Consider the following 13,146-nt stretch of genomic DNA (forward strand, 5'->3'; position numbering starts at 1 on the left):
TGGCGACCTCAGGGTCTCAAACCTGGGTCCTCTGCATCCCAGTCCTATGCTCTATCCACTGCGCCACCTCCTGGTCAGGCGATTCAGGGCAGCATTATTCTTAAAGCCAAAAAGTGTAAACAATCCCAATATCTATCAACTGGTAAGTGGATTAAAAAATGTGGTATTATTCATTCAATGAAATTTATTCAGCCATAAAAAGGAACAAAAGTACTGATACATGTTACAACAAGGATAAACCTTGAAAACATTATATTAAGTGAAAGAGACTAGATGCAGCCGACTCAGTATTATATAAGTCCACTTAGATGATATGTCCAGAATAGGTCAATCTAGAGACAAAACAGATTAGTGGTTGTCTAAGACTGAGGAGGATGGGGAGGTCTGGGAGTAACAGATAAGGGTATGGAATTTCTTCTTGGGGTGATGAAATGTTCTAAAATTGATGTGCTGCTTGCAACACTCTACAAATACACTGAAGACCAATGGATTGTGTAAAAAATGAAAGAAAAAGAAGTGGACAGGTCACTGACCCAAAATACAATCTTCACAAAACAGAGTCAAAACAATTGCCATTGTTATTAAATTCAAGGGAACTTTATCTCACTGGTCCTGTAATGCCTTCTGATATAGAAAACATCATCCTCTACAATACAGCTGCAATAAATTCAGTAATATAATAGAGTCCCATAGGAGTCCTTAAATAATGTTCTTCATGGTAAGCTAATGGCCAAAAGTCAAAGCTCAGTAAAATAATAACAGTTCCACAGGGAGCCATACCAACGTCCTAGACGTGCAGCTCTCTGACAGTTATCCAAAGATTAAAATCAGAGTATCAAGAAGAATGTACAGAGCATATAGTGTTCAGACAATCCTCCCTGGATATTATTTTCTGCAACTGACTTTGAGTTATACCTTCCAAATATCTTGAGTATTAACTTAGGTTATTAGTTCTTCATCTGTTATTTATTAAAGGCAGACCCAGGCATTCGGTACCCTACCCTCTATTCTTTCATCCCACACGCCCACCTAGGTCATCTCACTCAGGCCCGCGGCCACAAGTGCTGATTCATTCAACTACCATGTTGACTTAGCACCTGACCTGTGGCAAGGACTGCAGTGGGCATTTGGGACACATCAATGAGTAAAAGAAATAAAGATCCCTGGCCTGTTCAACCTCTAGCTGGCGGAGGGAAAGCCAATAAACATGCAGAGTAAATTAAATGGTTATTTTTAGAAGGTGATATGTACTACAGAAGAGAGAGTGTGTTATGGCAAATTATGAGTGCCAGGTATGAGCTAGGAAGGGAGGACTGCAATTTTAAATAAGGTCGTCAGTGGATTATCATGAAGAAGATGACAGGCGAGTAAGACATGAAGGAGGTAAGGCAGTTTGTCATGTGGAGAGGCAAGAAAAGAATCAGTGCAAAGGCCCTGAGGTGGGAGCATGAGTGCAATGTCATGACTGAGGAACAGCAAGTTTGTCTGGAGTGAGCGGGCAATGAGGAGGGAGGCAGGGGACCCAGACAGAATGAAGGGGCCAGACCGTGTGGGACTTCTGCACGCAGCGAGATGGAGGGGCCGCTAGAAGAGCAATGACATGAACTGATTTTTATTTTTAAAGTCTCACTCTGGCTGTTGTGTTGAATATGGACCATGGGATACAATCAGGGAGGCTACTACAATAATGCCAGAGAGAAAAGATGCTGGCCTGCACTCTAGGAAGACCGGTAGCACTAATAAGACATAATCAAATTCCGAACGTATTCTGAAATAAAACTAACAGGATTTCCCAACTAACTGGATATGGGGTAAGAGAAAGAAAGAGAGAAGTCAAAGATGTATCAAAGGTGTTTTGTCTGAGCAAATGAAGATGGAGTTGGCATAAACTCAGATGAAGAAGGCCACAGGTGGAGCAGGTTTAAGGGATGGCAGGATCAGAGATCAGCTTGGGTCCTGCTAAGCTTGAGGTGTCAGACATCCACATGAAAATGTCAAGGGGGAGAGGGTCCCATGAGTCTTCCGTTGAGGTGAAAGGTCTGGGGCTTATGTAAATTAGGAGCCATCAGTATTTGTCATATAAAGCACTTAAACGGAAGCACTAAAGAAGAGGACCAGGACTGCACTCTGATGTGCACCAACACTAAATGGTCAGGCAGCCAAAGGAACCAGCTAAGACCAAAAGGAATGGCCAATGAGGTGAGAGAAAACCAAGAGAGAATATAATCGCAGAAGCCCAGTAAAGAACATGTACTGCACGGGACGGATCAGTTGTGTCAGATGTAATCTAAGACCAAGAACTGACCCCTGAATCTAGCAACAAGAACAGTCTTGGTGAAGTGTCGGGGGCAAAAGCTTACTGAGTGGCCTCAAGAGACACAGGAAGTGAGGAACTGGAGACAGTGGAAAACTCTTTTGAGCTCTACAAATGAAAGAAATGAGACAGGAGCTGGTGGGAGTGAGAATTCCCAAGAGAGCATAAAAATATAATTATATTTTTATAAAAGATATAGATAACTGATATGGAGAAGGGGCGGCAGGAGAACTGATGACAGGTGCTAGAGAAGAGTGTGTGGAATTTCTGGTCATATTCCTTCAGGTTTCTCAGTGAGCTTGGACACCAGGTCATCAGCCAAGAGTGAGGATGGGAAAGGAGATGCTGAAGGCCTGAAGAGAGGGGTGATGGTATAAAACAGACATCTAGGAGAGAAGGAGAATGAACGGACCGCAGTTACAGAATGACTGCCCAGCAGCATGCAGGGGCCACTTTGCGTATGAGCGTCAGTGAGACAAGTGAACCTTGTGGTATGCTTCGGAAACAACACCTGTAGGGGCACAGGTGTACAATGCAGGAAGGAAGAGGAATGGACCAGGATGCCGGTTTTGTCAGGTTCGTATGGTGAAGCAAGCTAGGGGCTAGAATGGCTGACCGTGGGATTTGAGCTGAGTAAGGACGGAATGAGGACAAGCAGGGAGTGAGGGACACTGAAAAGCGATAGGATCTATATGTTGAAGGCCTAGTGCAATGGAAGGAGTGCTAGGCAGGAGCTATAAAGGATATGCTACAGATGGAACGATTCCTGAACGTATGTCTTCAACCTACATCAGTCTCATGAGTTCTAAAGCCAACATATATCCAGTAGTCTACTACACACCCATAAGTGGATACCCACAGGCACCTGACACCAAGAATATTAAACTGAATACACAATTCTCCCCACCCCAATCCTCTTCCCTCTTCCCTTGTTTCCCTGCTCAATTTTGCCTTAGTCCAGAAAACTCTGTTGACTCTTCCTTCCCAATACCCCCCATCAATCCCACGTTCCCATCCTCGTATCTGACTAGTCACCAAAACTTCAGGTTCCAACCACCTCATCGTCTCTGCAATGCGTCCACTTATCTCAGTCCCAGTAAAATTCCCTGAGTTCAGCCTCTCCCTCCTCACTAATATAGCCTCCTAACTTTCAGTCTTCTAGTCCATTTCTAATCAGATCTGACCCCATCTTTCTTACTTAAACCCTTAAATGGCTTCTCACTGCCTTAAAATAAAGGACAAGCTCCTGAGATGGCACAAACGTTTCTGTAAAACCCACCCTTTCTCCCATAATGTCTTCCAACCCCTTCAGACTGCAGTGCCTTGTTTCAAGTCCCAAGTTACCTCATGGACATCTACGTATAAAACCATTTTCACATGATATTTTAATTGCTTATTGTCAGTCTCATCTATCGAATCGTTTTTTGGAAGATGAGACCCTGGATCCTCATCACATTTAAATTTGAAAGCCCAGTGCCAGGTAAAATTTGGTACAGAATAAGCAATTCACGAACAAACTAGTGGTGGGATAGCGTTAGAAGATTTTTACCTAACAACAGGATTGTGGCTAAGATGCTCATCCCCAACTATTTACTGCTGCCCAAACATACCCACTTACTAGTCAAATGCATGTGACGTTTTGCCTGATTCTCATAGACACCGTCAATACTTAAACAAAAGTAAAAGGTCAACTGCTTTTTGGGAGTTGTAAGTGTGCAGAAATAAATTCTTTAGCATTTAAGAATTTTCTCTGGGCCCTGGCCGGTTGGCTCGGCAGTGGAGCGTCGCCCTGGCATGCGGGGGACCCGGGTTCGATTCCCGGCCAGGGCACATAGGAGAGGCGCCCATTTGCTTCTCCACCCCCACCCTCCTTCCTCTCTGTCTCTCTCTTCCCCTCCAGCGGGGGCTCCATTGGAGCGGGGATGGCCCGGGCGCTGGGGATGGCTCCTTGGCCTCTGCCCCAGGTGCTGGAGTGGCTCTGGTCTCGGCCGGAGGAGCAGGGCATCGCCCCCTGGTGGGTATGCCAGGTGGATCCCGGTGGGACGCATGCGGGAGTCTGTCTGTCTCTCCCCGTTTCCAGCTTCGGAAAAATGCAAAAAAAAAAAAAGAATTTTCTCTGGTCTAGAGAAAAGGTAAAAGTTGATCATCATTATGTCATTCAAAAATTACTTACTGAGAAGCTGCTGGGATAGCTTCTATGCTGGGCACTGGGAAGAGTGGTTAGGAAAATAGCCCCTAACCGAACAGCACTTTCAGCCTAATAACATTAATTGCTATGTATTAAATATATAGTGTGTACTAGGTATTATACTAATCATTTGACATTTAATTTTAACAACACTGCCCTGGCTAAATAGCTAAGCTGGTCAGAGCATCACCTGATGTGCAGAGGTTGCTGGTTCAACTCCTATTCAGGAGACATATAGGAACAGATCAATGTTTCTGTCTGTCTGTCCCTTCCTTTCTCTCTAAAATCAATAAATTAAATTTTTTTTAAATGTTGAACAACACTAAGAGATAGGCGCCACTATTACTATAATTTTAGAAGTGAGGAAAACAAGGCTTATAAATGTTAAGTAACTTCCACAGGGTATAGTCAGTAACTGGGCACTCTAAAACTTGACCACTATCCCATTGAATCGTCTTCCTGTCAAATACTTAAAGCCTATGAAATAAGCTGGTATCACTTTACTAAAAAGGACATCACCTTCTCTCATCCCTCACTTGAGTATTTTGAAAGATGCCCCCTGTTAAGAGGATGATCTGAACTTCTATCAAAATATGTATGCCACTGTAAGACAAATGAGGAAACCACTGCATGATTTTTTTTTTTTTTTTTTGGTCATCAAATTATGTTGCAAACCCCTCGCCCAAAGTCAGATTGTCCTCCGTCACCCTCTATCTAGTTCTGTGCCCCTCCCCCTCCCCCTAACTCTCTCCCTCCCTCCCTCCCATGTCCTCCCTCCCCCCCCACCCTTGGTAACCACCACACTCTTGTCCATGTCTCTTAGTCTCATTTTTATGTTCCACCAATGTATGGAATCATGTAGTTCTTGTTTTTTTCTGATTTGCTTATTTCACTCCTTATAATGTTATCAAGATCCCACCATTTTGCTGTAAATGATCTGATGTCATCATTTCTTATGGCTGAGTAGTATTCCATAGTGTATATGTGCCACATCTTCTTTATCCAGTCTTCTATTGAAGGGCTTTTTGGTTGTTTCCATGTCTTGGCCACTGTGAACAGTGCTGCAATGAACATGGGGCTACATGTGTCTTCACGTATCAATGTTTCTGAGGTTTTGGGGTATATACCCAGTAGAGGGATTGCTGGGTCATAAGGTAGTTCTATTTGCAGTTTTTTGAGGAACCACCATACTTTCCTCCATAATGGTTGTACTACTTTACAGTCCCACCAACAGTGAATGAGGGTTCCTTTTTCTCCACAGCCTCTCCAACATTTGCTATTACCCATCTTGTTGATAATAGCTAATCTAACAGGAGTGAGGTGGTATCTCATTGTAGTTTTGATTTGCATTTCTCTAATAACTAATGAAGCTGAGCATCTTTTCATATATCTGTTGGCCATTTGTATCTCTTCCTGGGAGAAGTGTCTGTTCATGTCCTCTTCCCATTTTTTTATTGGATTGTTTGTTTGTTTGTTGTTGAGTTTTATGAGTTCTTTGTAAATTTTGGATATTAGGCCCTTATCTGAGCTGTCGTTTGAAAATATCAGTTCCCATATAGTTGGCTGTCTGTTTATTTTGATATCAGTTTCTCTTGCTGAGCAAAAACTTTTAATTCTGATGTAGTCCCATTCATTTATCTTTGCCTTCACTTCTCTTGCCATTGGAGTCAAGTTCATAAAATGTTCTTTAAAACCCAGGTCCATGATTTTAGTACCTATGTCTTCTTCTATGTACTTTATTGTTTCAGGTCTTATATTTAGGTCTTTGATCCATTTTGAATTAATTTTAGTACACGGGGACAGGCTGTAGTCGAGTTTCATTCTTTTGCATGTGGCTTTCCAGTTTTCCCAACACCATTTGTTGAAGAGGCTTTCTTTTCTCCATTGTGTGTTGTTGGCCCCTTTATCAAAGATTATTTGACCATATATATGTGGTTTTATTTCTGGGCTTTCTATTCTGTTCCATTGGTCTGAGTGTCTATTTTTTTGCCAATACCATGCTGTTTTGATTATCGTGGCCCTATAATATAGTTTAAAACTGCATGATTTTAAAACTGACTTACACATAATGTTATGTATCAATTATATCTTAATGTTTTAATTAATTGTTTTTCTTCTGCACAGCTGTGGGTTTGGGGGAGCTAGCTCCTTCAAAGACAAGTTCTTTTTTTATCTTCTTTTCCAAGTGAGAGGAGGGGAGATAGAGAGACAGACTCCTGCATGCGCCCCAACCAGGATCCACCTGGCAACATCTGTCTGGGGCTGATGTTCTGCCCATCTGGGGCCATGCTCGCAACCGAGCTCGTTTTAGCACCTGACATAGAGGCTCCATGGAACCATCCTCAGCACCTGGGGCTGATGCACTCAAACCAATCGAGCCATGGCTGCAGGAGAGGAAGAGAGAGAGAAGAGAGAGAGAGAGAAGGGAGAGAGAGAGAAAGAAAGAAGAAGATGGAGGAGGAAGGAGGAGGAGGAAGGAGGAGGAGGAGGAGGAGGAGGAGGAGGAGGAGGGTGAAGAAGCAGAAGGTCACTTCTCCTGTGTGCCCTGACCGGGAATCGAACCTGGGACATCCACACACCAGGCTGATACTCTACCCCTGTGCCAACCAGCCAAGGGCCAGACAAGAAGTTTCAATCAAGAAAAGGCCAAAAGCCTAACAAAAAATTATTTAACCATTTATAGGTTTTTTGTTTTTTTAAAGTAGGAAGAGAGGAGGAAAATGAAGATCAGAAGGGAACTAGAGGAGCAGAGAAACAAAGAGACCTGATTTCAAAGGGCCTCTTTTCTTCTTGGAGAGAAAGACTCACTGGCTTGCAGGCTGCTAGAACAAAAGACAGTATAGTGTTTCTCCATGGTTTTTGATGTTTTTACAAAGAAAGGAAAAGGATTCTGGCCAGACTTCGGGAGGCAGACATGCACAAAATACTAGCATCTCCCCTGGCTGATGGGAGCACACCTGGCTAACGAGACCAACCTGAGGGAGAGGGCGAGCGCGAAAGGCAGCAAGCAGCAGGAAGTGCCACTGGTAGACAGACAGAGAACAGCAAGAAGTACAGACACAGGTTGGGTATCAGGAAATCAGAGTTCTGTTTTTGTCCCAACTCTATTTCTAACTTGCTGCTGACCTTGAACAAGTTGCATAAGCTCCCCGGAATCAGACAGGTTTACACCCCTTCTGTTTCCATCTCTCACATCACACCTGGCTCTACCTCTTCGTCCCATTATTTTTAGAAATCTATTTTAGTATATATTCTGAGTTACAGGTTCTCTGTTCCTAACACATTTTTTAGTCCCTCAAGCACCTTATATGACAGATTACCTAAAAACCAAAATAGTGTTGAAACATGAAATATTTACTTCTATATTAAAATATATATAACATTATATTTAAAATATTAAATCTCAAAATCCTAATACAATATTGTTTTTTCCTATCATCTGCCAATTATGTTTGAAATGATCCTAATGTTTTTTTATATCTCTACTGCAAATAAACAGTCCTTTTTAGTAAGTTCATACCCATTTCACTGTCTTCTATAGAGCAGTGACCAGTGATGGAAAACACTCCTCATCACTGACCTTGCAGGAAATGCCAACTCACCTACAAGAAGCCTTCTGAGTAGCATAGATGAATTCACACTTTCCATGGATGCAGTAACCATTGAGGTTTTCAGGGCAAGGCATGTGGTTTCCCATATAAACATCTTCTCTTTGATCACTAGCATCTTAAAAGAACATAAACCAGGTCAATAAATAGTGAAAAGCATATTGAGTAATACAGACTTCTCAAGGGTTCTGAGACAACAAATAAATTCACCCTTCACTGGGTAATCGGGAAGGGAAATGTATCAAATAGGGGCTGGATAAGAATCAAGGTCCCATACTGCCCCAAACACAGCAGGTAGACTGTTTAGACTCAAAGTGTTTGAAAACATTTGCAGGATGTGACCACTATGAGCTACTGTTATTTAGAAGCAATCTACTATGCCCAAAATAATGGCTTTGTTAAAGAAATAAATGTGACTTCTGCAAGAAAGCTCACCTCTGTGACAGAGAGATGCTGTATATAGCATTGACTTCTGGGGAATCAACTTATTGTAGTCATTTACCTGGGGGCTATGAAATTGAGGCCAAAGAACACTGGAATAGCAGAGAGTAAGTTATGGAATTCTGAAATTTAGAGTGAAAGGTTTATTTTTAGAATGAACACTAAGGAGTACACTGATTTTTTACCAAATGAAAATAGTTTTACTATTCTTTTTATATAGTTTTTTTAGTAAATGTTAATGTAAAAAATTCAAATAATATGGAGAAAACAATATTTAATCACCTGGGATGCCTCTATCCTAATAAGACTATTGTAAACATGGTGATGAACATCTGTTCAGAATTAGGTATACTGATTTGAACTGAACTGAGTTGAAGCAAAGAAAATGGAAATGTAGTGAGTAATTCCACTGTCAGAAAAGGGAGTAAGGTCAGGAAGGAAAAATAAAAAAAAGCAGAATAAAGACATAAGGACCCAATCTTCAAAATTAATTATATCCATTAATTTATGCTCTCTCTATCCCTCTCTCTCTATTCTCTCTCTCTCTCTCTCTCTCTCTCTCTCTCTCTCTTATATACTTACTTGCGCACACTAATTCAATAAAGCCACACATTTTGGAATGGATTTTTGTACATTTTTCCAGCATATACATTTAATCTTCAACTCTATGGACCCAGAGTTCCCCAATGCATACAGGTCTGTCAACATGTAAGAAAATTTCCCGGGGTTCCTACAGTTTCTACAGACAGTTCCAGCTTCCAGATTCTGCATATCATTAGCTGTGTGGCCTGAAGCATACTACTCTCTCTAAGCCTGACATTTCATAACTGTAAAATCAAGATCATACTAGGACCTAACATCGTGCAGTCGTGAGAGGACTGAGTGAGATGATTAATGCACCCACGAGACACTAACACAACCAGTTAGCACCTCGTGTAACAGCAGAGGCTCATCTCCCCCAAATACAAACAAGGGTGCTAACAAGATTTGAAGAATGTTAATGGAAACAAAAAGACAAAAGGAATAAAACAGGAGGCTGTGTGTAGATACGGGAATGTGTATGAAAAGGGGAAGAGCAAAGAGAAAAGTGGGAAGAGAGGTGCCAACGGCTGAAAAAACTGAGAACAAACAATTCAGACAGATTTTTCTGAAGATCGAAATTTACACATAAGAGGAAAAAAATTTAAAGACTATTAAAGCTCGATGATAGGATAACTGAAGCAGAGAGGTCACATCACCCCTAACAAGACCAAATGAATGCCTTTTAACCTCAAATTTTCTGTGTTTACATTGTACTAAGCTATGCCTAGAAAAAGAACTCGACTAGAATTCAAGTACAACATGTAAATCCTGAATTTTGAAGCTATCTCTGCTATTTTGTGACCTCAGTCACAGCACTCCTCTCTGATGGAGTTAATGCGATCGGCACCGTCCAACAGAAGTGGAATATGAGACGCAATGTAATTTTTATCTCCTAGTAGCCATATTTTTAAAAAGTAAAAATAGGTGCATTAATTTTAATCATATATTTAACCCAGTATATCAAATAAATATCATTTCAACACTTAATCAATAGTTCTTGTAAAACTGTGGTATTTTCCACTCTTTTTTCTTAAGTCATCAAAACCCAGTAAGCACCTCATACTCAGTTCCTGCTAGCCACACTCCAGGTACTCAATAGCCACAGCTACCCCACTGGCCAGCACAGAATAGATGGCTTATCCATTCATCATTTACTCATCATGTTCCATATGTCATGCACTCTGCTAGGTGCTACAGACAGAAAAATAGTAAAGGCATATCCTGTCCTCAAAGGACCTACAAGGTGTCCTCCAGCTCCCAAACTGTACTTCTGCTGTGACCAAAGACATGAAGCCCCCTTTCAAGCTGCTGAAATCCTGAGCACCTGCTCGTCTGCTACAACAAACACTCAGGATACTGTCAGATAACTGTTTGGGTTTTTTAAATCAGTCTCTACCATCAGAGTGTGAGCCCCTCTGAAAATCTAGACATCTGTGTGACTCATTGCTGTGTAACTCCTAACACTTACAATGCAGTACTTTTCATGCTCCGGTTTAAGACTAAAAAGTGCTATTCTACATTTAATATCAAGCTGTAAGTGACTTCGGGGGGAAAGCACTGCCTCCCATAGCACCCATCACCCCGCCAACTCCTCAGAACGCGGTACTTTCGTGGCGTGGCACACAAGGAAGTACATAATAGTGGGACTATAGAGACTGAGGTTAGGTACCAACCTATCATAATGAAACCCTGTAAGGTGTACAACAACAGGATTGGATAGGTCCATAGAAACTGTGGTAATGTACTAATCTACCATAAGAAAGTCCTACAAGCAGCAGAAATTTTCAAGAATAATGCTGAAGCTGAAAGCTATCAGAATTCAGCAACATGACAGCAATGAGAAAAAGCTAACTAATTTAAGAATAGGGTTTTGAGAAATTGATAGACAAAGTATGGCACAACAGCATTTACTGAATGAATTAATAAAAGAATATGGCATCAAGCTCTAGACAAAGAGAAGCCGTATAAAACCTGGACACGTCAAAAAAGACTTTGAAGTCTGTGGCTGTCACAGAATCAAAATTCAGCATTCTGCTCAATACCAACACTGCTCATCCCATTATACCCACATGCTATTTCTGTGCATAGACATATGCTCAGCTAAACTACAGAAGATACTTTTAAAAGTACACATGGTCCCTTCCCTGAAAAAGCTCATAATCAATTTAGGAAATCAACAAACAAAAAGCTGAACAATACGTGGGAAATAATCCCACATGGAGTTTATAATTATATGCCAAAAGGTTTTACAATATTAGGTGCCAAGAAGGGTAAACACAAAGGAAACTAATAATACGCGACATTACTCGGGAAAGCATTCGCAGAGAGGGTAGGACTTAGGTCTCAAAACATAGATAAAGAGGAACAGTGGAAACTAAAGGGAAGGTAGAACACACACAACATTCTCGAGAACAAGTAGTAGATGAACCTACAAAGACCTGTAAATTCAGACTGGGGAAGGGTATAAGTCAAAATTAGAAAAATAAGGTGAAATCGGATTATGGAAAAACATTAAACTCCAGGTAAGAAATGTTTTCTTAATCATACAAAGAAGACACTAAAGGACTTGTAGATAAAAAGCAACAAAATCAAAGCCATGCTTTACATAAGAAGTGAATTGAGAGTGGTTGCCCAGGGCTGGTGGTCAGGGGAAAGGGAGAGTGGCTGCTAATAGGTGTAAAGATTATAACGGCCCTGGCCAGTTGGCTCAGTGGTAGAGCGTCCGCCCAGTGTGTGGTCGACCTGGGTTCGATTCCCAGTCAGGGCACACAGAAGTGCCCATCTGCTTCTCCATCCCTCCCTCTCTCACTTCTCTCTCTCTTTGTCTCTCTCTGTCTCTCCTTCTCTGCAGCCATGGCTCGATTAGAGAAAGTTGGCCCCTGGCGCTGGGGATGGCTCCATGGCTTCTGCCTCAGGTGCTAAGAAGAGCATCAGGTACTTAGAGCATCACCCCCTAGTGGTCTTGACAGGTGGATCTCACTCAGGGCACATGCAGGAGTCTGTCTGTGCCTCCCCTCTCTCACTGAATAAAAAAAATTAGATTATGATGATGCTTATACAACTCTAAATATACCAAAAACACATTGAATTGCTCACTTCACATGCGTGAACTGGCCCGACCTGTGGTGGTACAGAGGATAAAGCATCATCCATAACAGGTGAACTTAACAGCATACAAAGACTCAAAAAAGTTGAAAAATTAATTGGATACCAGCATGCAAGATAAAGGGGCACAAGAACTAGAAAGACCAGGTGACCTATTGGGAGGTTACTACATAATCCAAACTTGTGACAATGGAAAGCTAAGCTAGGGCTCAGGAGTAGGAACGGGCATTAGAGATGCAGAAAAACAAATATGGCTTAAAGATGTTCTGGAAAGTAAATGAACTCAATAACTCAGATCTGGAAGGGTCCTTGGAGGCCCTCTGGTCTGATGAAGGAATTCCTTTAGTTAATAACCCCAAAAACTTGTTTCTACCTGAATACTTCCAGAGGTTAGAAACTCAATGCAGTTAATTCCAACATTATCAAGTTTTCCTTATGCTAAATGAAGTCTCTTTTCCTTTAACTTGTGTAGATTTCTCCCATGTCTATTCACCCTCTAAACCACTGCCCACCAATTATTTTTCTTAAGGTCAAACTTCTCAGTCCAATCCTTTAGATCAGCGGTTCTCAACCTGTGTATTTTCCGATGGCTTTAGGCGACCCCTGTGTTTTGGTCGTTCGACCCCCACCAGGGTCACGACCCATAGGTTGAGAACCGCTGCTTTAGATAGTTTGATACAACTATCACTAACCCCCAGTACATTGAAGCATTTAGTAGAACAGAACTGCCCGGTTTATTAAAGATGCTCTTAACATAGAATTAATTACACAAATGACTCTACTCCAAAGAAGATATACAAATGGTCAATAAACACATGAGAAGATTTTCCACATCATTAATTAGGGAAATGCAAATCAAAACTACAAGACAGCACCTTACATTCATAAGGATGACTTCTATACAAAAC

At 41.5% G+C, this 13,146-nt stretch overlaps 1 protein-coding gene across 1 annotated transcript in view; it reads right to left on the reverse strand.

Annotated features, from left to right (window-relative positions):
• The window catches only part of TMEFF1 (transmembrane protein with EGF like and two follistatin like domains 1), a 96,220-nt gene that overhangs the window by 8,332 nt on the left and 74,742 nt on the right, over positions 1–13,146 (reverse strand). Inside the window, exon 8 of the mRNA XM_066256637.1 lies at positions 8,105–8,228. Coding sequence (XP_066112734.1) covers positions 8,105–8,228 — 124 coding nt within the window. The remainder of the gene's footprint in view (positions 1–8,104; positions 8,229–13,146) is intronic.

This window comes from Saccopteryx bilineata, chromosome 2 (genome assembly GCF_036850765.1).
Source record: "Saccopteryx bilineata isolate mSacBil1 chromosome 2, mSacBil1_pri_phased_curated, whole genome shotgun sequence".
Classification (NCBI taxonomy): domain Eukaryota; kingdom Metazoa; phylum Chordata; class Mammalia; order Chiroptera; family Emballonuridae; genus Saccopteryx; species Saccopteryx bilineata.